Below are 26,188 nucleotides of genomic sequence, written 5' to 3'. Positions count from 1 at the left end.
AATCCAAGCTATCACAGTTTTTTTAACCCGTTCTTGTTCAACAGTTCTCCTTTTATTCTCACAGCAATCCTAGGGGAGGTCAAGTTCACTGAAGGGGAATGGCTGGCATTAAGGTTTTGTGGCAGAGCAGGGAGGCTGAACTTTACTCTCCCAGGTCAGCCAGTGTGCTAGCAGGGGCTGATGGGAATTGTAGTGCAGAACACCTGGAGGGCGCCAAGTTGACAAAGACCGCCATACGCTTGTCCCACTCCCCCTCCCCCAATATGGCCATCAAACTTTAATACTTTGCAGGGCTGCTGTAAGCCAGGCTCCCTTAGCCACAGCCCCCATTCTGCCCCACGATATGGGGATAGCAACAATGGATTTTATTAGCATTGGAAGGATAATTTTAAATATATATATATTCATGAACCTTTAAAAAAAAAAAGTTACATAAGACCAAAGTTTTTTAAAAAACAAAACAAAAATTCCCATCTTTTTAGTTACCCGAGCAGCAACGTTACCGCCCAACCGCAGCTACACAAAAAGTAAAGATTTCTCTGTTGTTTTCTATGGGTAGTTATCACTTCCGCCTCAGGGAAGGCCAAAAAGCCCCCAGCATCAAGCTGAAGTAAAAACAGCATCAAACTGGCTCCCTCCTTCAGATATTGGGTGGGTCACTTTAGATTTTTGGTCCGTTTTACTCCTTTGTTGCTGCGACATCACGTCTGGTTTAGCATCATGACACTAACGAAGATCACACAAGCCGCTACAGCCAAGTGACCAAAAAAAACACACCAGTATTGTGGGCAGCTGAGGCCAAGGGCTGTGAGGGCAATGAATGATGAACGGCATCTAAAACACTCTTTTTAAAAACACACACACCAAGAAAATCACATGAAAGAAAGCAAGTATGTTTGACCCAGGCTTACAGACAGACCTGTCATGGAAGCTGCCCAGTCCTTAGCCGCTTTAACTCTTTGCTCGTTTCACATAAAAACAAGTGGACCTGTCCATCTACCCTCACCCGCAACTATAAATAGTTCCACTGGAAATAGTGTTCACATTCCTAGGTTTGCCCCCCGTCATTGCCCAATAGATGCTTCTATTTGCAAACTCAAGCTATGAGAGTTTTCTTCTTCTTCTTCCCCCAAATCTTAGCTCTTCCAAAACCTAACAAAATGGGGGCAGGTGCTGGCCTTTGTCCATTCGCACTTCCTGAATTCTCTGCTCCTCCTGTATGTGCTCGGGTCCCTTAAGAACGCAGCAACTCATCTCTGCCTTCTCAGGCATGATACCCCACAACTCACCCCAAATCCACTGCAGGGCAGAACCAAAGACGATGCTTACCACTGGGGGTGCACAGCCCAGTTCCCCTTTGAGCAGGTCGTGTGGGGCCATGCAGGATCAGGTCCAAATTTTGGTGGGGCACGACAAAGTGCCTTCTCACATAAGACACCTCAAGTGAGTCCTGGCAGCAACAGTAGCCTGAATCGAGCACCGGCCGGCTAGGGGCAACCGTTTAGATCTATCACAATGACCTCAAGCAATGTTACGCCAGGCATTGTGAGAGCTTTAAACGGAGGTGCTCTGCTGCTTCTCTAAAGGGGTACCGGGGTAGAAATCAGCAGTGGACCCTGCTGGCGGGGCTGCAGCAGCTGCCTGATGGTGCTATCGGCCGAAGCTGGGGCTGCGACTAAAGGCTGCAGCGCTACCCAGAAAGAGGCACATGGTTCAAAGAAAATGCTGTGTAGCGGCCATGGAAAACCCATTCATTCACCCTCCTGGAAGCTCATCGAAACAGATCTTCCTGGGCTAGCTGCGACTCAAGACCCCTGTCTTAAAACAGACCCTTGGGCCTTGTTTTAGAGAAGTTCTGGCAGCTTGGTCCATGCTTTACACAGCTCAGGTTCCAGTTTCATTTGCCGTTTAGAAAAATTGGCTGAGGAAGACCCCTTGCGCAAAACCTCAGGCAGCCACTCCCAGCCAAGAGTCCTGGACTAGGCTAGATCGACAACACAAGGCAGCTCCTTAGAAATCTTACGAGAATAGGTCCTTGACTAGTTTCTTGGCGCCGGCCTTCCCAAAGCAGAGGCAGTCCTGGAGATTGGCTGCTGGTCCACAGAACCGTAAAATCCAGGGCTGCAGAACTCCAGCAGCTTACAAGTCCCACTCCTTGCTAACTTCCATATCCGATGTAAAGGAGAGGACCGAGTCGAGCTGCCGGCCTTCCGTGCGGTCCAAGGAGGAGCAGGCCGGTCTCCCCGCAAGATTTGCCAGCGCCCGCTTCTCACTGCTTGCAGCTATAAACCACTTCCTCCTGCATGCACTGCTGGCATTCAACGTAGCAGCACCACTGCACCTGGCAATGGCAGGAGAAGGTCACCATGCGCGTCTGGATGTTGTAGCCCCGGCCACAGCACATGCTGTCGCAGTTGGCCTCCCGGGAGCACGTCCTCCCGGCCGTGCCCACTGAGTACCGGCTGGGCCGGCAGAAGCTGGGGGAGTCCTCCATGTAAACCAAGTCGGTGGGGCGGGGGCCGGCAGGGACTTTCGGCAAATGGCTGTGGGGCTGGGGGCTCGCCAGCTCCGACTGGCCCACCGCATCGTTGGTGGCGCTGAAGACCTTGACGGCGCCGTCGTAGCGAAGCTTGAGGAGCTTCCCCGTCTCGTGGAATGGCGACAGCTGCTTCCAGCAGGTCCGGACGGCGCACGAGCCAGAAACCCCGTGGCATTTGCACGTGGTCTTGAGGCCGTTCTTCACGGCCTGCGGGAGGGAGAGAAAGACAGGCATTTGCTAGGGTCACGAGTGGAAAGCCAAAACGCTGCGAGGGAATAAAGGGGGGAAATCCTGAGGCCACTGAACAGTTGTGCACTCTTTTGCATTCATACCTCGGTTCTCGAACGCCTGGCGACTCGAACGGAAGCTCCTGCAGCCAATCGGAAGCCACGCTTTGGTTTTTGAATGTTTTCGGAAGTCCAACAGATTTCCGGAATGGATTCCGTTTGAGAACTAAGGTATGACTGTATTTGTTTTTTAAAAATCTAGTCACAGTTGAACGGAAGTCCTCTTTATTTTTTCCATTTTTGTTATTACCTTTATCTCGTGTGCTCTCTCTTTATAATAATAATTTTATTGTTTGTACCCTCCCCCCTCCGGCTGGGTTGCCCTAGCCACTCCGGGCAGCTTCCAACAGATATAAAACAAAATAAAAACTCAGACGTTAATGTGCACCCTGTAGAAAGCACACATTTCCCTTATTCTGGACCCTGTCCACCACTAGCGTGCGTCCCTTGAAAGGTTCCCCATGTGGTAAACATGGCCCGCACCGTGAAAAATGATTCTGAGGCAGAGAGTTGGGACTCTCCAAAGAAAAGCTCTAGTGTCCTATTGCTTAATACACACTTGCGCTGTGCAACTGTGAAAAGGCACACAGCACAGAATATTCGTTCTCAGGGAAAGACAAAGATATGGCATTACCGGGCCTAGCTTGGCTCTTGAGGTGAAGACTGGAGATTGGGGATAACCAGGGACAATCTGCTTTTGCTACTCCTCTCTCTCTCTCTCTCTCTAGGCAAATTGTGTGGGTCCTCTGTCCTCACCTTGATGCCCACGTTCGTGTTGTGGATGTCCACCTTGGCGCGCAGGTCTTTCCCGACCTTCTTCTGGCCCAGGAAGTTCTTCAGGAACCTCGTGCTGTACTTGAGGTTGTCTCCGCACACTCCCCACTGCCACGCCTTGCGGTTCTCCAAGTCCGGAGAGTCGTCGCAGGTGCAGCGCTCCATGCGCCCAGCGCTGCAGGCCCGCGCAAGGGAATGGGTCAGAGCTGCCGAGGACACCGCGTACAGGAAGGCCGTTTCCTTGAAACCTGAGGAAGAGGAAGCCAGGGAACCCAGAGAAAAGGAAGTAAGAAAGAGTAGGAAAGCCAGTGTGGAAGAATGGCAAGGGTGTCCGACTACAAACTGGGAAACCCGGGTTCAAATCCTGCTTGGCCATGAAGCTCACTGTACGACCTTGGGCAAGCCTAACCATAACGTACCTTGCAGGGTTTCTGTGAGGATTACATGAAGAGTGGAAGAACCATATATGCCACACTAAATGGCCTCGGTCCTGTATACCTGAAGGAGCATCTCCACCCCCATTGTTCAGCCCAGACACTGAGCTCCAGCTCCGAGGGCCTTATGGTGGTTCCCTCACTGTGAGGTTACAGGGAAACAGGCAGAGGGCCTTCCCGGTAGTGGCGCCCGCCCTGTAGAAAGCCCTCCCATCAGATGTCAAGGAAATAAACAACTATCTGACTTTTAGAAGACATCTGAAGGCAGCCCTGTTTAGGGAAGTTTTTAATGTTTAATTCTATTTTTAATATTCTGTTAGGAGCCGCTCAGAGTGGCTGGGGAAACCCAGCCAGATGGGCAGGGTATTATTATTATTATTATTATTAATAATAATAATAATAATAATAATGAGATCCTTGGAGCAAAAAGTAGGATAAAGGTAAAGGTAAAGGGACCCCTGACCATTAGGTCCGGTCGTGACCGACTCTGGGGTTGCGGCGCTTATCTCGCTTTATTAGCCGAGGGAGCCGGTGTACAGCTTCTGGGCCATGTGGCCAGCATGACTAAGCCGCTTCTGGCAAACCAGAGCAGCGCACAGAAACACCGTTTACCTTCCCGCTGGAGCGGTACCTATTTATCTACTTGCACTTTGACGTGCTTTCAAACTGCTAGGTTGGCAGGAGCAGGGACCGAGCAACAGGAGCTCACCCCATCGCGGGGATTCGAACCGCCAACCTTCTGATCGGCAAGTCCTAGGCTCTGTGGTTTAACCCACAGTGCCACCCGCGTCCCGAAAAAACAAGTAGGATAGAACCGCAATAAATAAGCAACTGTTTTTTAACAGCAGCAGGTACCCTAGTTGCTCAGAGTAGCGAACAAGCCTGGCAAAGGTTTTCACAGGGGGTTCTACGTTATCACTTGATCGACTCTGGCCGTAAGGTGTTCAGAAATGCAAACCTTTGAACCTCCACCCTGGTTTGCTTTTCTTTCTTCCATGATGGCGTTGGGGGGTGAGGAGAAGGGGGAAGACCCAAATGGAGAAAGCCTAGATTTTTCTCCCCACCCTAGTTTTCGGAAGCTGACCGACAAGCAGGCACTCATACCTCGTTTCAGGAGGTCGGCCCGTCCGTCCAGACTGCAATTCCAGCGCTCGTTGCGAAACTGATACTGGCACTCCACGACCCCGAGACGGATGGCATCCCGTAGGGTCTCAGCCAGGCCTGGCTCTCGGCGGCAAAGCCTTTTCTGCTTACGGGATAAGCGAAGCAGGTCGCATTGCTTCAGGTGAGCCTTCCAGTGGGCAGGGTTGGTCGAGGGCCCCAGCAGAGGAAACTGAGTTAGCGCTTCCTTCCCAGTCAGGCTGAAGGGTAGAAGAAATACGTTATGGCCTTAAACAGAGTAGAACCAGCAACAGCTTTTTCCCTGCTGCAGATTAACATTGGCAAACCATCAATAATATACCCGTCCCTGGGATGTCTCCCAGGTGTGTACAGGTCTGGTTCACACATGCAAGTAAGAAATCAAGTGGTTCTCCGTTTGACGAATGGCAAGGGAATGTGTGAACCGATTCCACTGAAAATTATAGCAGGCCAAGATGAACTAGGAAAGCTCTCTATGTAGTTATATGTGCAGTGCTCCCAAGATACACACTGGCTCTGATATGCAGAAGAATGAATTATTATTATTATTAGTGCACTTTTTCTTGGGGTACGCAGGGGTACGCATACTCCTAAACATTTTTGTGAATCTAAGTTTGGCCTCATTGAGGGGCAGTATTTCAATATGAGTAGGAAATTGAGAACACCCCTAAACATTTTTTTTAAAAGCACTTCTTCTTCTTCTTCTTCTCCTTCTCCTTCTCCTTCTCCTTCTCCTTCTCCTTCTTCTTCTTCTTCTTCTTCTTCTTCTTCTTCTTCTTCCAAGATTTGAATAGTGTCCAGAATGAAATCCCAAAGAAAGCCTTGACGGTATTTATGTAGGTGACTACAGTGGCAAGGATCCTCTATGCTGAGAAATGGAAGAAGGAGAGAACGCCCTCCAAGGAAGAATGTTTGATGAAAATCTTGGAATATCCAGAGATGGCAAAATTGACGGCGCTGATAAAAGATACAAATTTAGAACCTTTTAAAGAGGACTGGAAACCCTTTCTAGTCTATATCAAAAGTTACTTCCCATGTATGAAGACCACAGCAAGGTTTGAATTGTAAGAAAATAGCAGAATATATTAAGAAACGTGCTTGAGAAGATGAAATTAGAGAAAATGGAACCTTAAAACACAATTCTATGTAATTCGGGTTATAAACATTGATGTCGCGTGAGCGGGAAGTCACTAGTTTTCTTGAATCGGAATGTAATTGTCGAGTAACAAATTCACTTTCTATATGGAAAAAACCCCCTATAATATTATTTAAAAATATAAAGCTGAGCTTGAGGGCTTGTGAGGAACTAGTTAAAGGAAATGTTCGGTATTAAGAGCTAGAGGAGGAAAAAATATAACCAAATTGCAACCCTCCAACTGACTCCCATGAGGTGGTACCTACATGGTTTGTTGAAGATGTATCTACAGGCCAAGAATCCCTCCTGATATCATACAAAATATGGGTGGGACCCAAAACACCTAGGAGCATAGGAAGTTATTTTATACAGAGTCTAGCTACGTATTGTCTACATTGATCGATAGCAGCTCTTTTCTGGATAGGATAGCCCAGAGCTTGCTAGACTCACATACGTAGGAAGAACTTCCTGACAGTAAGAGCTGTTCGACAGTGGAATTTGCTGCCAAGGAGTGTGGTGGAGTCTCCTTCTTTGGAGGTCTTTAAGCAGAGGCTTGACAACCATATGTCAGGAGTGCTCTGATGGTGTTTCATGCTTGGCAGGGGGTTGGACTCGATGGCCCTTGTGGTCTCTTCCAACTCTATGATTCTATGATTCTACGTCTTAAGTCAAATCAAGACAGGTCGACGTCAACACAGTATACATGGATGGAAGCTGCCAGCTTCTGCAAGCAAAACACAATTGCTAGGGTTTCAAGCACAGCTTGGTTTAGGAACCAATCCCGAAAGATTTCTAGACACAAGCTTGTTAGCTTAAAATCCCTGCATGGCTTGGGACCGGGATACCTACAGGATTTTCTTCTCCAATACAACCTGCCCTTCCACTAAGGCCAGCTGTGGAAGTTCTCCTGCGTATTTGCTACACCTTTCTGGTAATTGGCAGGAAAGTTAGAAAGCACCTTTTCCCCACGGCCTCACCTATGGAACTCCTTGCCCCAGGATGTTGCTCTTCCTCTATGGCATCGCACTACCGGTTTTGTCAGGCCTTTGGCCTCATTGCCGGTTGGCTTTTATGCTGCCCTCTTCCTCCTTTGGTTGTTTTTCCTCATAATTTTACTGGCTGCTGTGCTTGATATTTAATTGGTGCTATGAATAGCTTTTATCCTGTTGTTAGCTTCCTTGGGGAGTCTGGGACATGTCGTGAGTGATGTTATAAATATAATAAATTGGCCTTCTTGGTGTCTTCCCAGCCTTTGCTGCTTATTAATATTGAACATCACCGACAAGCGTCTATTGAATCCGAACCAGGTATCTGTGACTGCACAAGCTTTACATTGTGCTAGTTGAGAGGAAGAAAGTATTTGGCCAACGAGACTGAAAAGTTAGGGAGGAAATATCAGTTACTCATGCAGGACACCACTCCTTTAACACCAACAATGGAAATTATTGCAACAGCTCACCCAATAAAGTTAACACACATCTGCCGGCCACTCCTTCCCTCAACCCCAAGACTTTGCTTAATCTTAAACCAGGGCCCAGCGCTGTCACCAATGTCATCGTTCTCACCAATTGAAGAGAACAACACCAGCATACAGCCAGCACAATAACAACTGTGATCAGCAGCGAAACCCTGAGCCAAGCTACAAATGAAAGGATGTACGACTGGTCCTATAAATAAATCTTAAAAGTCTAAAATGAAACGCATAGCCTTCAGGTCTGCAAAATTTGTTCCTTTTCACTACAGGCTATTTTTTGCAATTAAAACCCTGACCCCCAGCAAAGTTGCTTTGCCATCTGCAAAAGAACCAAAAGACAGTCCCCATATTTTATTCCCGTAAGTGGGAAAGCAGCTTGGGAGCAGGGATTGAAAAACCTGTGAGGGTGGGGGGAAGGGCTGAAATGCGCAAGCCCCCTGCATAATAATAATAATAATAATAATAATAATAATAGTAGTAGTAGTAGTAAAAATTTATTATTTATACCCCACCCATCTGGCTGGGTTTCCCTAGCCACTCTGGGTGGCCCCCCCAACTGAATATTAAAAACACAATAAAACATCAAACATTAAAAACTTCCCTAAACAGGGCTGCCTTCAGATATCCTTTAAAAGTCAGATAGTTGTTTATTTCCTTGACATCGGATGGGTGGGCGCCACTACCGAGAAGGCCCTCTGCCTGATTCCCTGTAACCTCATTCTTGCAGTGAGGGAACTGCCAGAAGGCCCTCGGAGCTGGACCTCAGTGTCTGGGCTCAATGATGGAGACGCTCCTTCAGGTATACTGGGCCGAGGCTGTTTAGGGATTTAAAAGTCAGCTCCAACACTTTGAATTGTGCTCGGAAACGTACTAGGAGCCAATGCAGATCTCTCAGGACCGGTGTTATATGGTCTCGGTGGCCACTCCCAGTCACCAGTCTAGCTGCCGCATTCTGAATTAATTGCAGTTTCTGAGTCACCTTCAAAGGTAGCCCCACGTAGAGCCCATTGCAGTAGTCCAAGCGGGAGATAACTAGAGCATGCACCACTCTGGCAAGACAGTCTGCGGGCAGGTAGGGCCTCAGCCTGCATACCAGATGGAGCTGGTAGACAGCTGCCCTGGACACAGAATCTCTGCTGCAATCAAATTCACAAACCATATTCCCCCCTTTTCACAATTAATTTGCCCCTGGGTTTGTCTTGGCAAGCAGGAAAAGCATGATCCCTTTATATTTCTCTCCCGATGCTCCCTTTAGTAGGGTAACTGGTGGTCGGCCGCTTCTTTTGCAATGCAAAAAGCCCAGTCCCAAAGCTGGACCCTTGCTGGACCCAACACAACACAGCTTGTCCCCTGAAGATGCTGTGCGATAGAACCTGTGATCTATCAAGCATGCCTTTGCCATCGTGCAGCCAAAAGGCCTCCAGCACTAGGAGAACAAGCCAACAGAGAGATGCTTATCGCTTGCCCTCCCTCCACAACCCCGGCAGTGGAATGCTCCTACCATCTCCACTCTCCAGAACTCTTCTTCCGGCCAGTGGGCGGCGGCGGTTAATCATTAAACGAGTAAATTTCCAAACTACCAAATCAAGATGGTAGCAGCTTCAAGGAGATGTAAGCCCTAGGTCGGGGTGGCACCCTTTTACAGCTGCAGTCCTTTTCCCTGCAACTCCATCCATCTCACTCCCAGGTTTCTATCGGTTATGGAAGTAAAACAGGCCCCACCCCAAAAGAAGACAGTTGTTTCTACACGCTTAGTGGACTCCAAGGACCCTTGAACAAGGCATCCAGACGTCCTTCCCGGTCACTCATCTCTTCTTCTCTTTTACATCTGCAGGTGAGGCAGTGGAAGAGCTGGACCGGTGTCTTGCCTCGATAATGATGAGTGCCAACCACCTTAAACCCAATCCAGATAAGACTGATCGCTGGGAGGCTGCCTGCTCTTGATGGAGTTACACTTCCTCTGAAGGAGTGCGTTCGTAGCTTGGGATTATCTAATCAAATACCTCTATTGGCACCACAGTATAATAATAATAATATTTATTTATTTATTTATGTATACCCTACCCATCTGGCTGGGCTTCCCCAGCCACTCTGGGCGGCTCCCAACAAAATATTAAAATACAGTAATGCATCAAACATTAAAAGCTTCCCTAAACAGGGCTGCCTTCAGATGTTTTCTAAAAGTCTGGTAGTTGATGTTCTTTTTGACATCTGGTGGGAGGGCGTTCCACAGGCCGGGTGCCACTACCAAGAAGGCCCTCTGCCTGGTTCCCTGTAACTAGGCTTCTCGCAGCGAGGGAACTGCCAGAAGGCCCTCGGCGCTGGACCTCAGGGTCCGGGCAGAACGATGGGGGTGGAGACGCTGCTTCAGGTATACTGGACCGAGGACGTTTAGGGCTTTCAAGGTCAGCACCAACACTTTGAATTGTGCTCGGAAACGTACTGGGAGCCAATGTAGTATAAACATTTAAGGTCACTGGGATAATTAAAGGACAAGGGTGAAGCTGTCAAGGGCCATAAGGCCACACTGTGATCGTGTGCACTTAGACATTCTGCTTTGCCCTGTCTGTTCCCTGAAAGGATAGTTCGTTGGGATCCCTTTTGGGTAAAATTGTGGCTAAAAAGGAAGCTACTAAAACAGTAATATCTTTGTCCCGATCTGCCAGGAGAAACCTCATTTGACGACTTCTCCGAGTTATAGGCCGGAGGTCCAACATTTTGCTTAGCATCAGTTGGCGAGGTCTACTGCGTAGAGAGCAATCAAAGATAATGTGGTCCATTGAATCTGGTACTCTGTGGTTCAAGGCACACAAGACAGGCTTGATATGGAGCACAGTGGTACCTCGGGTTAAGTACTTAATTCGTTCCGGAGGTCTGTAATTAACCTGAAACCGTTCTTAACCTGAAGCACCACTTTAGCTAATAGGGCCTCCCGCTGCTGCCGCACCACCGGAGCACGATTTCTGTTCTCATCCTGAAGCAAAGTTCTTAACCTGAGGTAATATTTCTGGGTTAGCAGAGTCTGTAGCCTGAAGCGTATGTAACCTGAGGTACCACTGTATGTGAGAATCTACCTTTGGTCACCATGGAGGGGAAGGCATTTAATCTCAGGAGCATAAAGGCTCTTTGATGGGAAGGCAGCAGTAGCTTGGGGTTATTCCTGGATCCTTTACCGTTACCTAAGACTCAGGTGGCCTCCATGGCACGGTGTGCCTTCCATCAGCTTTGGCTGGCGGAAAAGCCTAACTACTGTTGTCTATAACTCTGTTGAGGAGGGGCGGGGTTATTGGGTTGATTTTGTTTTTATTAAGTATTTTGTGTTTTTAGATTATGATTTTACGTTATAACCGCTGCTATAGGGCGGTATACAAATTTAATGAACAACAACAGAGAAGCAGAGCTGTCTGGCAAGGTGCCAACTCCATTACAGTGGTACCTCAGGTTAAGTACTTAATTTGTTCCGGAGGTCCGTACTTAACCTGAAACTGTTCTTAACCTGAAGCACCACTTTAGTGAATGGGGCCTCCCGCTGCTGCCGCGCCGCCAGAGCATGATTTCTGTTCTCATCCTGAAGCAAAGTTCTTAACCTGAAGCACTATTTCTGGGTTAACGGAGTCTGTAACCTGAAGCGTATGTAACCCGTGGTACCACTGTATTTCTTTCCTGCCCCACGAACACCATTGGTGACTGCCACCCCACAATAATGGCTACAATGCCAGTGCCTGTTGATGCTCCAAGACCTCCGCACTGCAGCGCATGATGGGAATAGGGAGATCTGGGCACAGAAAGTCCGTCTTGGGTTTTCTACAAAGAAGATGTTCTGACATCAAACTACAGGCCATCCCACTAGCTCCCTTTTGAGATCAAGTCAGTGGTTTTGCCCTACTAAAGCAAGGCAAGTGTCAAGGGTGATAGCTGTGCTGGATGTTACTGGAATAAATTGCCCCAATTATATATATAAGGTACAAGACCCCTGGGCAGTTAAGTCCAGTCAAAGGTGACTATGGGGTTGCGACAATCATCTCACTTTCAGGATGAGGGAGCTGGCGTTTGTCCGCAGATTTCTGGGTCACGTGGCCAGCATGACTAAACTGCTTCTTACACAACAGGACACCATGACAGAAGCCAGAGCGCATGGAAACGCCGTTTACCTTCCCGCCGCAGCGGTACCTATTTATCTACTTGCACTGGTGTGCTTTTGAACTGCTAGGTTGGCAGGAGCTGGGACAGAGCAACAGGAGCTCAACCCGTTGCAGGGATTCGAACTCCCTACCTTCTGATCGACAAGCCCAAGGGGCTCAGTGGGTGAGCTTCCGTTGCTCGGTCCCTGCTCCTGCCCACCTAGCAGTTCGAAAGCACACTAGTGTGAGTAGATAAATAGGTACCGCTCCGGCGGGAAGGTAAACGGTGTTTCTGCGCACTGCTCTGGTTCGCCAGAAGCAGCTTAGTCATGCTGGCCACATGGACTGTGGACAAATGCCGGCTCCCTCAGTCAGTAAAGCGAGATGAGCACCGCAACCCCAGAGTCGTCCGCAACTGGACTTAACAGTCAGGGGTCCCTTTACCTTTATCTACTTTGCAACCTCAGCAAGTTTGTCAGAGAGAGTGCTGGTCAGGATTAAAAGGCATCCTCATCACTCTTCAGGTACTGAGAACGCAACACAGGTGCCCAGAACTTCCTGCATCTGAGCATTGCAGGAGAAGAATGGACAAGTTCACGGAAGATCCCTGCCGTTACTCAGTTTCTTGTTGTGGCTGAGAAACCCCTAATAAGAGTTCCACCCAAAAACGACAGTCTGAAGACCAACACACCGTTTCTGACAAACAGCTGGGTGAAATGTTCCGAGAATTAAAGGCAGGCAGCTGTCACAAGGCTGCTGCTCCCTTAAGTTGCTTAAACAACCAAAGGCAATAAGGCACCTAAGGCAATAACCAATATTTGTTTTGTGTTAAGGAAATGATAGCTGGAAGGAAAAGGGAATATTGCCTCTTCTTGCTTAGTAGAAGTCCCGATGAGTGTGTGTTTGTGTGTGTACACTTCCTGAAAGGAGAAAAATCCCATTTGGTATCCTGTCCATTCCAGGAATTTCCCTGCAATTAAAAGTGGCTTCTGACCCTGCTAGGGCCGCTCTCCCCGCCCCCACAAAAATTAAAAAACCGAACGAAACAGGTGCTCCAACAGTATTGAGCAGAGACTGTCGAATCTGGGAAGAGGAGAACCAAGACTCTGAAAAAACACAACAGGATGCCAACGCGCAGGCAGAGTCTAAAACTTAACACAAACTCCAGAGCACACTTTCATTGCTGGTGGATTGGCCACAATCCAGAGATACCCTGCAGCTTCTTGAGAAACCCTCCTGTTTTGACATATTTCCCCCTTGGTTTGACTTCATCCCCAGAGGCGCACTCCATTGTCTCTCAAGACTGATGGATGTCAACATGAGCACCGCCATGCTAAGTGGAGCTGATAGGAGTTGTAGTCCAATACAACTAGAGGGTGCCATGCTGGCGAAGACTGATGGGACTTGATGCTTCAAAGAGGAAAAAACAACAACATGCCAATCTAAGTGACATGTGCTCTCAAGAACTGCCAGTCCCAGAATTCCATAGTCTTCACTGGCAATCCCTACACATAGACAAGAGGACAACTGAGGACACTGGGAGCCAGCATTGTTGATAGGATTCACAGGTGAGTAAATTATAGAATCATAGAATTGTAGAGTTCGAAGGGACCCCAAGGGTCATCCAGCCCAACCCGCTGCAAAGTAGAAGTCTCAGGCCACTGGTTTCCACAGAGAACAGGTAAACATGGACAAGAGAGCTCAGGAGTAAGGAGCAATGGGTGGTATTCAACAAGTTTTAGTCTAGTCGTTGGACTTGTCCACTGTTTCCCAAATTTGGGTCTCCAGCTGCTTTTGGACTACAGTTCCCATCATGCCTGACAACTGGGTCTTGCTAGCTGGGAATGATGGGAGTTGTAGTCCAAAAGCAGCTGGAGACCCAAGGTTGGGAAACACTGGTCTAATCCAATGATTTCAATGGTTCTGCTATGAGTAAAACGAAGTTACGTACCACCCAGTGCCTAAAGAGGTATTAGTGAGTACAGTGGTGCCCCGCAAGACGAATGCCTCGCAACACGAAAAACCCGCTAGACGAAAGGGTTTTCCGTTTTTCGATGCGCTTTGCAGGACGAATTTCCCTATGGGCTTGCTTCGCAAGACGAAAATGTCTTGCGAGTCTTGAGATTTTTTTCGCTTTCCCCCCCCTTTTCCTAAGCCGCTAATAGCCTTTTAGCCGCTAAGCCTTTAATAGCCACTAAACCGCTAATAGCGCTAATCCGCTAATCCGCTAATAGGGTTGCTTCGCAAGACGAAAAAACCGCTAGACGAAGAGACTCGCGGAACGGATTAATTTCGTCTTGCGAGGCACCACTGTATGCTGCCACGTGTGGTTGTAAATATGAACTTGGGCAGCCAGGAAAATAGGTTTAAACAAAAGGATTGACTGCGAATCCTTCAGTCTTCCAAAACATACATACAAGGGGTTTTTTTTGGGGGGGGGACGGGACCTAGGTTTACAAATCTGTACTAAGTCCAGGGAAATGATGCCCAGGCACTTCTAGAGTTGTGCGGTACCTTTAAATGCAAAAGAAGCAGGTTTCATCAAGTTGAGCAAAGCCTCTTCTATCTCAGCTATGGAGAGAACTCAACCTCTGAGCTTAAAAAGGAGGCGAGTTGCCAGGAGAAAGTTGCCTGCTTTTTTTCACCAGCCTCTCTCCTCTCTTGTGTCATTAAGCAGCAATTCAATTTGCGTAACGAGAGAGCAAGCACTATCACTTTTCTCCAGGCCATCAAAAGGCTGTTTCATCTGCAAAAATTCAGGTTTGATGGGGGCCAGGCCAGTGTTTATTTTATTTATTTTTTCTACCGCCCTTCATCCGAAGATCACAGTTTAAATGTAAAAACACAAAAATCTACAGCATAATAACCAACAGAAACAATAACCACTACCCCCCCCACATAGTTTAAAAGACTGCTTAATTAGCCAAAGGCTCGTTATGCTAGGAGCAATTTGTACTTGTGTTAACAGCATTTACGGCGGCTTTGTTGGCTTTCAGGCACAACTCAAAAGCGCTAGGTCTGACGCAATACTTACTACAACACATCCTCATCTACAAACCATCGTGATTCTTGTGATCAAGGAAGTGAACCACTTCCTTAACCTACCACTAAGAGCTGGACCATAAAGAAGGCTGATCGCCGAAGAATTGATGCTTTTGAATTATGGTGCTGGAGGAGACTCTTGAGAGTCCCATGGACTGCAAGAAGATCAAACCTATCCATTCTGAAGGAAATCAGCCCTGAGTGCTCACTGGAAGGACAGATCCTGAAGCTGAGGCTCCAATACTTTGGCCACCTCATGAGAAGAGAAGACTCCCTGGAAAAGACCCTGATGTTGGGAAAGATGGAGGGCACAAGAAGAAGGGGACGACAGAGGACGAGATGGTTGGACAGTGTTCTCGAAGCTACAAACATGAGTCTGACCAAACTGCGGGAGGCAGTGGAAGACAGGAGTGCCTGGCATGCTCTGGTCCATGGGGTCACGAAGAGTCGGGCACGACTAAACAACAACAAAACTTCAGATGCGGAAAGGCTCCTCCTTGGCCCTACATGTTTATGTCCTCTTAAAATGGCAATGGCACCCACCTGAAAGGTGCCGAAACTTAGTTCCAGCTGGGAAAAAAAGGCCTGGTTATGAGGCTCCCTCTGCTGAACAGGAACTATGAAACCTAACATTTAGCACTTATCAAGTATTTCGCACAAATTAATGCTTACAACAACAGCCCTTTTAAATGGCAGGCTAGTATTATTTGTCCCATATTGGAAGAGCACAGGTCTTGAACTTAGGGGGCCTTAGGCGATTAATTACAGTGGAACCTCGGTTTTCGAGCATCTCGGAAGCCAAACAATTTGGAACCTGAACGCCGAAAACCCAGAATTGCTTCTGTTTTCAAACGTTTTTTGGAAGTTGAACGGCCTCCGGGGAGTTTTCTTCTCCGCCCATCCCCACCATTGACTTTGCAACCAGCCCATTCATCCTCGGTTTTCGAACTTTTCAGAAGCCAAACGGTCTTCTGGAACGGATTACGTTCGAAAACTGACGTTCCACTGTATTGGATTTATGATTTGAAATTAGGGACTTGCCAACTCACGGGGGGGGGGGGGCGTCTATCTTACACCCTACACCAATAGTTTGGGCCTGCCTTTGTAAGGATCAGCTTGAGAGCCTTTGTTTTCTGCCTTTTTCTTTTTAAAAAGAATGTTATACAGTATATCTCTGTTTCCCAGTCTAAGACTCTACACTGAAGTAAGGTAAAGGTAAAGGGACTCCTGACCGTTAGGTCCAGTCGTGACTGACTCTGGGGTTGCGGCGCTCATCTCTCTTTAATGGCTGAGGGAGCCGGCGTACAGCTTCCGGGTCATGTGGCCAGCATGACTAAGCCGCTTCTGGCGAACCAGAGCAGCGCACGGAAACGCCGTTTACCTTCCCGCAGGAGCAATACCTATTTATTATCTTTGACGTACTTTCGAACTGCTAGGTTGAAATGGGAGCCATGGGAGCTCACCCCATGGCAGGGATTCGAACCGCCGACCTTCTGATCGGCAAGTCCTAGGCTCTGTGGTTTAACCCACACCGCCACCCGTGTCCCTTACACTGAAGTAGGTTATAATAAATTCCTGGCATGTGCTGCTCGCAGGATAATAAAACACAGGATGCGAAAAGCACCCAAACAGAAGTATTTCATCCATTTGGCCTTAGAATGGATGGCCAGCTATATTCCTGGGCTTCTGATTAAGAAAGTGCATATCATGACCCACCCTCACTATGCATCTAAGGATGAGGGTTATTCAGTTGTACCCGTGGAACTTTGCAACTTGTTTGAGTTTCCAAGCTTGCTTTTCACTCTGGGGTGCATCTTACGGCACCACATGCTTGCAAAAGGTTCAGATGCTCAAGCTTGCCCAGGAATCACAAAACCTTTCTCCTGAAGAATCCTCGGTATGTGGAGGCAGAGTGGAGCCACTCGCTTGTGAGGAAAAGGCACTTTGCGCAAACTCAGGAGCACTCTTATCACTTCCCACAGCCAAAACAAGTTCCTTGTACAGTGGTAAGGTAAAAAGGTAAAGGGACCCCCTGACCATTCGTCCAGTTGTGGACGAATCTGGGGTTACGGCGCTCATCTTGCTTTATTGGCCAAGGGAGCCGGCGTACAGCTTCCGGGTCTGGCGAACCAGAGCAGCACACGGAAACGCAGTTTACCTTCCCGCCGGGAAACTTGCACTTTTGATGTGCTTTCGAACTGCTAGGTTGGCAGGAGCAGGGACCGAGCAACAGGAGCTCACCCCGTTGCGGGGATTTGAACCGCCAACCTTCTGATCGGCAAGTCCTAGGCTCTGTGGTTTAACCCACAGCGCCACCCGCGTCCCTTTGTACAGTGGTACCTCAGGTTAAGAACTTATTTCATTCCAGAGGTCCATTCTTAACCTGAAACTGTTCTTAACCTGAAGCACCACTTTAGCTAATGGGGCCTCCTGCTGCCGCCGGAGTACAATTTCTGTTCTCATCCTGAAGAAAAGTTCTTAATCCGAGGTACTATTTCTGGGTTAGCAGAGTCTATAACCTGACGCGTCTGTAACCTGAAGCGTATGTAACCCGAGGTACCACTGTATAAGGAATGCAGATGACCTTTGTACATGCATATGGAATCCACCTCAAAATTCTGAACTTTTGAAATTCAAGATTTCACATTCTTAGTGTTTTCCCAACTTTGTAAAGTACATCTTTCTCAGAAATCTGATTGACAAGTTGTTGTTTTTTCTGGTTCAGCCCCAGGGGTGCCAAGTTTGAAACTCAGAATTTTGTATATTTACTCACAGAAATAAGAAGCAATGAGTATTATTTAAAGTGTGCATAGGGTTGCAGTCTTAGATTCAGTATTTCCCCTAAGGCTGCACTTATCCAGGCGTAACACAGAAGCCAGCCCCAATGAATGGATCACACAGCATGTGTCTATTTGAATCATTTTTAAGGCCTTCTTACAAATGAAGAATGAGACTATTCTAATTATATTTGGTGTTATTTCCAGAGCTCCCTCGTTCTGTTTGGGGGAGAGGGGAAGAACTGATGTACTAATCTAACCTGATGTAGAAGTTGACTGTTCAAAATTCAGACTGCAAAAAGGGAAGCTTGATATTTTTTTTCGCAATTGAAGAAACAACATTTCAAGCAGAGGTGCAAACTCAGAACTGAAAGGTAATACATATAGAATAATAAGATCAGCAATAATAATATTGTGATCCACCATTATATTAAAAAAAAATAGCCCGCAGTGGAGCACCATTTCTTTCTTTATCAAAACACAGCAACACTTGCATTTGCCAGTGCAGAGTTAAGAACTTAGTTTTGCAAAATGGAAGCTTGCGTTTTGAGAATCCAAAACTTGCATGTAAAGCAAAAAGAGAGAAACGAAACAAGAATCCCACACGTCATCAAGAAGGGTTCGATATACACTGTTTATCGCCTCGGAATATTGAAATGTTGACAGCACAATCCCATGGATGTTACTCTTAAGACAGTATTGCCAAGTTAAGTGGAGCTCAGTGTCAAATACGTTTGTGACTATAAGTTTTCCGTTTCAAGAGCTGGAACTCACGTGCTTTTCACCCCAAAGCGGGAGAGTCATTTGATACTTCAAACACACAAATATGCACCCTTGAAATCCAAGTCTTAAGAAACCCAGATTTTCACACAACTGCGTTTCAAGACAGAGGCACGCACACACATGTCCATCCCTCAATTTTGCACCCATTCCAGTACAAACCCAGATGTTGTAAAACAGCATCCATGTGATCCTTGTGTTTACTGGAAAGACCAGGGAAGGATAAGCAGGTGAAGAACTCTTTGTGGATTAAGAGACATAAAATATGCAATTGATTGCAAGATGACGCATGGAACTGCTTTGAAATGGGGCATTTCCCTTCTTAAACCAGACCATAGAGCTCCTGTTTACATACAGAGAATAATAATGAGACCCTTAATCTAAGGGTCATGGGTTCAAATCCCACGTTGGGCAAAAGATTCCTGCATTACAGGGGGCTGGGCTGGATGACCTTTGTGGTCCCTTCCAACTGTATAATTCTATGATGAATATAATGAAGACATTTGTCTCCCCCCCCCCCTCCACAGGTCAACCTGCATATTACGCCCCAAGCACAACAGAACAAACTCACTCATACTTCAGCTAGCAAGAGTTATGGATAAAGCTCTTTTTTTAAAACAAGAAATAAACAGAGACAAGCGAACTCCAGAATATGTATGTCAGTCATACAAACCCTAAACATCATCAGGTTGAATGCAAGCGGTTTCAAATTCACAGACAAAAATGGAGAAAGGAAAGATCCAAATATCAACCTCTGTGCAAAAACAGTTACATTCACACATGCATGCACGAAAACATCGCCTGCATTGAAAACTCCAGTCTTGAATATTTACACTGACAGATCTCTTCCCACCCCCAAATTGCTGTTGTGCAAAGCAACATCACTTTTCTATCAATTGCTCCGATGCATTTTGCAGATGAAAGAGATTTCTGCTGGTAGAGATCTGCTGCTACAAGTGGAAACACAAGCTCACTAAACAGCGGCAGGAGGAGGGGAGGAAGAGAATCTCATTCTGCAACACCCCTAAAATGCATGCAGGACCCAGGAGGCTGGACCCTTCAATGCTCCCACATTTTCCCAGTGCATGTGCACGAGCCAGTGTCTCAACTATGTGCAACAACCTAGCAGCTGGTGTGCAGCAGGATCCCGGATTCTGCGGGGCTGGCTTGAAGTGTGTTTAGGATCGCAGCCAGGTCGTGAAGCTGTAATCCACAAGGCAAGTTAACCCAGCAGATTGGCTAACCGAAGAAAAAGACCTTCGAAAACAAGATGCAAAGTGAAGAAGAGGAGCGCGTGAACTTTGAAAAGCAGGGCGAGGAAATGAAGAAAAGTCGAAAGCTAAGGGAGGAAAAGAAAAGCAAAACGAGAAGGAAAAGGTAGAATTTGCGCACAGGAATGGAAGGAACTTCAAAACAGAAGAGCCGGGATCGCACAAAAAAAAAGGGGGGGGGGGAAGAGACTAATAATGGTATAGTTGATGTAAAAATATGCAGGGATTTATGTATGCAAAATGAGCCACGGAAAGAGAATAAGTCATTGATACTTTAAGGTTGTTTAAATGCATATTTCAAAATGCAAAACAGAAAATAATAATATAAAATTATAGAACAAAAAAGAGAAACTACAGACAGAAAAAGGAGTGTAAGTGCAAAAAAGGGAGGGGAAATCTCACCAAAAAATTGGGGAAGGGAAAATGTAAGGGAAATTGCATGCGGAAAGTCTGAGCAAGCCCGATCGCGCAAAAGGGAGGGAAGCGAAGCGCCGCTGACCCGAAATACGCGTCCACCTGCAGGAGCAGCAGGCAGCAAGCGGCCGCGGCGACCGAGACGCGCAGGGGCGGCGGCGGCGGCAGCAGCAGAGGCTTCTCCGGCGGGCGCATGTTGCCGGCCGCTGCTCCTGCGTCGCGATCCTCCGCCGTCTCCCGGGCTCGGCATGGCGCTGCGCAATCGGCGCCCGGGCGCCTCGGCAGCCCGTTAAAAAGGGCACCTGGCGGGGCGGGAGGGGCGCGCCCTCCCTCGGCCCCGCCCCCCAGCGGGAAGGTGAGAGGCGAAGGGCCGCCCGGGGTGGGATGGGGTGCGGGGCGGAGACCTCGCCAGAGGCGCCCGGAGATCCTGGGACTGGCCCTCGCGCCCAGGGAAGGAAGGAGAACGTCGAAGGGAAGCGCGGGAAGGGCGCCCCTGACCATGTGCAGAGTGCGCTCTCTTCTGGCGCCTACCCTCTCCGCGGTGTAACAGCACAGCATCATGCTGAACAATCAATGCCGGATTTACGTATAAGCTAAACAAACTACAGTGGTACCTCGGGTTAAGTACTTAATTCGTTCCGGAGGTCCGTTCTTAACCTGAAACTGTTCTTAACCTGAAACACCACTTTAGATAATGGGGCCTCCTCCTGCTGCCACTGCGCCACCGGAGCACAATTTCTGTTCTCATCCAGAAGCAAAGTTCTTAACCTGAAGCAGTATTTCTGGGTTAGCAGAGTCTGTAACCTGAAGCCTATGTAACCTGAGGTACCACTGTATAGCTTAGGGCCCCACTCTCTTGGGGGCCCCCCAAAAAAAAATTAAAGGAAAAAACCTGGATGTACATTTCCAAAATACAGTCATACCTCGGGTTGAAGGTGCTTCAGGATGAGCGCGTTCGAGTTGCGCTCCGCGGCAACCCAGAAGTAACGGAGCACGTTACTTCTGGGTTTTGCCACTTGCGCATGCGCAGACGCTCAAAATTATGTCGTGCGCATGCGCAGAAGCGGCGAAAAGCAACACACACGTGCGCTGACGTGCCGTCGCTGGTTACGTTTGCTTCTAGATCCGAACAGGGCTCCAGAACGGATCCCGTTTGCATCTAGAGGTACCACTGTATCAGATAAAAAACAAATAAAATAAAGCCTACATAGAGTAACAGTGTTTTGTGTTGTGTCGACTCCTGTGATGTAGGTAATGGGCCCCGCCTGCTCCCTAAAATATCACTGGAAGATGTTGGACTTTTTGGAGCTAGCCGACCTGACTGGAAGGATCCGCGACCGGAAAGAAGAGGAATATCAAGAAGATTGGAATAAATTTAAGGATTGTTTAAATAAATACTGTAATATAAATAATTAGAAGTCATTTGAAAGTACCAAATAGGCCTAGGATTAAATGAGGATGCGATTGTGAGTAAGTTAGATTTAGAATAGTAGGAAATGAGAATAAGATAGTTAATTGCTGGAATTAATTTTAGTTAAGAATGTTACTGGAGAGCTGTTACCTGCAGATATAATGAAATTCAAAAGGGAGGGATCTGAGGAGGTCAGTTAACAATGCAAGGGAAATTGGGTTTTTTTCTTTAAGGGATAGGTGTTTAAGATCCCATTTTGGCTTTTGTTTTTGTTCAACATTGTATTGTGTTTTCTTTGTGTGTATTCTTTTCTTTTTTTCTATGTCATATTTGTTATAACTGTGGGAAATTTATTTTAAAAAAATTGGGGAAAAAATAAAATCACTGGTTTGCTCATTTCTATATATAGGGTGCCTGCATTCTGCATGGTCTGGTTGCATGGCAACATGCGCCAATGGCTTTAGATACCTACTAGGTCCAGAAATTAACATATAGCATACATTCAACACAAAAAACCAGCGACAATTTGTTGCTGACAAAGAACAGCTGGACATATAAAGAGCCCTGTTACCTTCCGTAGCTTAGGGCCTCCTCAAACCTAAATCTGGCCCTGGGAGGGAGGGATATGTTTTCTGCTTTGCAGAAGTTATGTTCCCCACGCTGATTCCCATGCACATTTTGGGATCGTGGCCCTGAAAAGGCACTTTTTTCGGGGGGGGGGGATGAGATTTCATTGTGAAATTGCGCAAGGTTACAGCAACCAAAATGGCCGCCGTTCTCTCGTGGAAAAATAGGGTGTCCCATTTTTCCCTGGGATGCTTGCAGAGTATTGGGCCCCCATATGCACTATACATTTAAAGCATCATCATTTAAAGCACTTTAAACAGTTACGGTTTCCCCCAAAATGGGTTTAACAGTTAATCTTTCTTTCCAGGGAACTCTGGAAATTGTAGCTCTGTGAAGGGAATGGGGGTCTCCTAGCAACTCTCAGCACCCGTAACAAACTGCGGTTCCCGGGACTCTTTCAGGGGAAGCCATGACTGTTTAAAATATGATACTTATTTATATGTGTAGTGCACCCTAATGGTAGCCAAGAGAGGGATACTGATGAATTGGAAGAACAGAGATACGATGCCCCTTAATTAGTGGCTTGACAACAGGACATCATCGGCAATATATGAACAGATAGTTTATAGATGCAGACTTTGGATAAATGCAATGATATTTGGAATGAGTTTACAGAGAATATATTAGGTTATTGACAATTGTATGTGTATTAGAATAAGAATATACATACCTGTATGGTAATGTAGAGGGACGCGGGTAGTGCTGTGGGTTAAACCACAGCTCCCGTTGCTCAGTCCCTGCTCCTGCCAACCTAGCATTTCAAAAGCACATCAAAGTGCAAGTAGATAAATAGGTACCGCTCTGGTGGGAAGGTAAACGGCGTTTCCCTGCGCTACTCTGGTTCGCCAGAAGCGGTTTAGTCATGCTGGCCACATGACCCGGAAGCTGTACGCCGGCTCCCTCAGCCAGTAAAGCGAGATGAGCGCCGCAACCCCAGAGTCATCCGCGACTGGACCTAATGGTCAGGGGTCCCTTTACCTTTATATTAATGTATGGTAATGTAACTGTCTTTTTTCTTTTTTTATTCTCATTCATTTCTTCCTTTCTTTTCTCACTCTTTATAAATGAAATGCTTCCAATAAAATATTAATAATGATAAAACATTACCCATACCTGTCAATGTATGAAACTCAGAGATATATGTTTTTCATCTTTCCCATGACCGAAAAGCCTGCTTCCTTTATTCCTGCAACTTTCTCCTAGGTTTAAGTCAAACTAAGAAAACTATGTGTTCCTTCTGTTGTTGGGGGTGTGATGACATGACAGACATCCTCTCCCCAGTTTGACAGCACAAATCAGCTCTCCACATTGCATTTGGTCCTTGCCGCTGGAGGCATGATGCAGGTTTCAAAAGGTAAAAGACACTTGGATGGTTAAGTCCACTCAAAGGCAACTATGGGGTTGTGGTGCTCATCTCGCTTTCAGGCCTTTGTCCACAGACAGCTTTCCAGGTCATGTGGCCAGCATGACTAAAACGCTTCTCATGCAACGGGACACCATGATGGAAACCAGAGCGCACAAAAACGCCATTTACCTTCCCACCGCAATGGTACTTATTTATCTACTTGCACTGGTATGCTTTCAAACTGCTAGATTGGCAGGAGCTGGGACAGAGCAACGGGAGCTCACCATGTCACGGGATTCGAACCGCCGACCTTCTGATCGGCAAGCCCAAGAGACTCAGTGGTTTAGACCACAGCGCCACCCGCTCTCTCTACACATCACATTTGGTCCTTGTCGCTGCAGGCATCATGCACACATGGCAGGTGAACTCTGGTGATGCTTCCATGGACACCAAGAGCACACCTGTCTTCTCGACACTGCTCTTTTATTTTGCGTTCTGTATGTTTTCCTCCTCTCCTGCGCTGAGTGTGCGTCGGATCTGGCAGCCGTTCTGCTGGCTCCAGCTGCAACACAGCATGAGTGGAGCATGGCTCCGTCATTCTTGCCCATCCTTCAAAAAATTCCAGCAAAAAAATAACGTCGCGCTTTGTGACCCAACCTGATGCAATTCAAGCACTGGTGGGATGCAAACAGGGCCCCTCCCAAGCCACTCTTCATGACTGGACAGGCTCCGAGGAGAGAAGGAGGTCCTATAGGTGATGAGGAACTATATGAAGGTGACTAGGTATACGATACGATAATCTTTATTGTCATTGTCCCATACAGAACAACGAAATTGGGGGGGAAATCTACATAAGACATTCAAAACCAACAAGCCTGCTATCCCAGCTATCCCAACCTGGTTAGCCCCCTAAAAACTCTGATACCCCATTTTTAAAATACAATACACCCCCATAGAAACTCCTTACATTGCGTTTTAAAGCAAAATTGCATTTGGATAGAAACTGTTTCTCAGGCGGCTAGTCCTAGTCTTTATAACCCTGTACTTTCTTCGAGAAGGCAGAAGCTGAAAGAGATCATTTCCGGGGTGCGCACTATCCTGTGCTGTCTCTGCAGCTTTCTTATAGCACCTGGAAGCACAGATTTGATCCAAAATGATTTCTCCCTCCCTCCAGCAGCCCTTTGCATCTCTGTGCTGCCCGTGAAGGAAAGAAATATCTCTCCTCCAAACATAGCATAGTGTCATTGGTCTTGTCCCCTGCTAGTGGGAGCGATCTGTGCCAACTTTTTAAAACCTGCTGAAAACTTCTATTCTGCCAGGGCTATGCATAGGCTAGTATGTGGGGCTGGGCAATATATTGATATATCGTCCAAAACCGGTTTGAAGTCCGTATTGTGATATCGGTTTCATAATTTTTGACCTGGCAATATTTTGTGAATCACAATTGTGTGTGTGTGTGTGCCCTATGCAAAAATCACGTGGGAAAAACTGGGAAGCAAACTACAGTGGTGCCCCGCAAGACGAATGCCTCGCAAGACGGAAAACCCGCTAGACGAAAGGGTTTTCCGTTTCTGAGTTGCTTCGCAGGACGAATTTCCCTATGGGCTTGCTTTGCAAGACGAAAATGTCTTGCGAGTCTTGAGATATTTTTTTTGCTCCCCCCCCCTTTTTCTAAGCCGCTAAGCCGCTAATAGCCTTTTAGCAGCTAAGCCACTAAGCCGATAAGCCTTTAATAGCCGCTAAACCGCTAATAGCGCTAATCTGCTAAGCCGCTAATAGGGTTGCTTCGCAAGACGAAAAAACCGCTAGACAAAGACACTCGCAGAACGGATTAATTTCGTCTTGCGAGGCACCACTGTACTGTAATGCTTCTCTCGATTTCTTCAGCCTGTTAACTCAGCCTTCCCCTGCCTCATGTAGGGGGCAGCAACTCACCAGAGCAGGTCGTGGCAAAAATCACGATGCAGGAAAAACCGTGAAGCCAGCCGATGCCTCTACATAGCTCCATCCTTATTTCAGACATTGTGATATATTGGTATATTGTGATGTCTAGATGGTGATATATCAGGATGTTGAAAACCAGATATCACCTAGCCCAGCTAGTAGGATGTGTCATCTTAGGGGGGGAAACTTAATTTTTGCAAATTTCTTCAGAGAAGGGGTTTTTGGGTGTGAGGCATTCAGATACGCTATTATTTTTGTGCGCCGACAATATTTAGCTTGGCAAGTCTGCGTTTGATGAAGCAGCGCATAAACTGCTTACAGAAAACCAAAGAATTTTAATTTTACCTTCTGAAAATGCCATGCTAAATAATCATAATATACAAGATAACTGTATGTATGTGGTAATCATTTTAAATGATTTCTATGCAATTTTACACACTTTTTACTTACCAAGCAAAACTAAATTATATTATTTTAACCAAAATATCTTTTCAATTCCCAAGCCATGTTACAACTTTTTAGCATCCCTCATTTTCGGAATTTGAAAGTTGAAAAATTCAATACACCCTAAGAAGCCAGGACTATGCAGGCACTTAAGAGTCCATCCCTTACAGTGAGCTTCTAAAGTTTGTTTTTAATTCTTTTGCTCTTGTTTTTAAATTTTTTATTATTT

The 26,188-nt window shown here is 46.9% G+C and overlaps 1 protein-coding gene and 1 long non-coding RNA gene across 3 annotated transcripts; one reads left to right on the top strand and one right to left on the bottom strand.

Moving 5' to 3' along the window:
- Positions 1-383: 383 nt before the first annotated feature.
- WNT9B (Wnt family member 9B) lies at positions 384-20,492 on the bottom strand. Of its 2 annotated transcripts, none has more exons than XM_080976948.1 (4): positions 20,274-20,492; positions 5,139-5,395; positions 3,583-3,848; positions 384-2,746 (listed from the first exon to the last, which is right to left on the bottom strand). In XM_080976948.1, exons 1-4 carry the CDS (start codon positions 20,381-20,383, stop codon positions 2,270-2,272), a joined length of 1,110 nt encoding a protein of 369 aa, XP_080833074.1. In that variant the 5' UTR covers positions 20,384-20,492; the 3' UTR covers positions 384-2,269. The 2 variants fall into 2 exon arrangements, with proteins under 2 accessions (XP_080833074.1, XP_080833075.1); XM_080976949.1 differs by lacking the exon at positions 20,274-20,492 and adding an exon at positions 7,769-7,800.
- On the top strand, positions 19,471-22,044 carry LOC308460650. The gene is made up of 2 exons (XR_013978687.1): positions 19,471-19,880; positions 21,440-22,044. It is a non-coding gene; the product is annotated as an uncharacterized lncRNA (long non-coding RNA).
- The last annotated feature ends 4,144 nt before the right edge of the window (positions 22,045-26,188 follow it).

The sequence above is a fragment of the Podarcis pityusensis genome (genome assembly GCF_964106645.2).
Source record: "Podarcis pityusensis genome assembly, chromosome: 13".
In the NCBI taxonomy this organism is placed as follows: Eukaryota; Metazoa; Chordata; class Lepidosauria; order Squamata; family Lacertidae; genus Podarcis; species Podarcis pityusensis.
The sequence above is the reverse complement of the archived record's forward strand: the minus strand, read 5'-3'. Positions and strand labels throughout refer to the sequence as shown.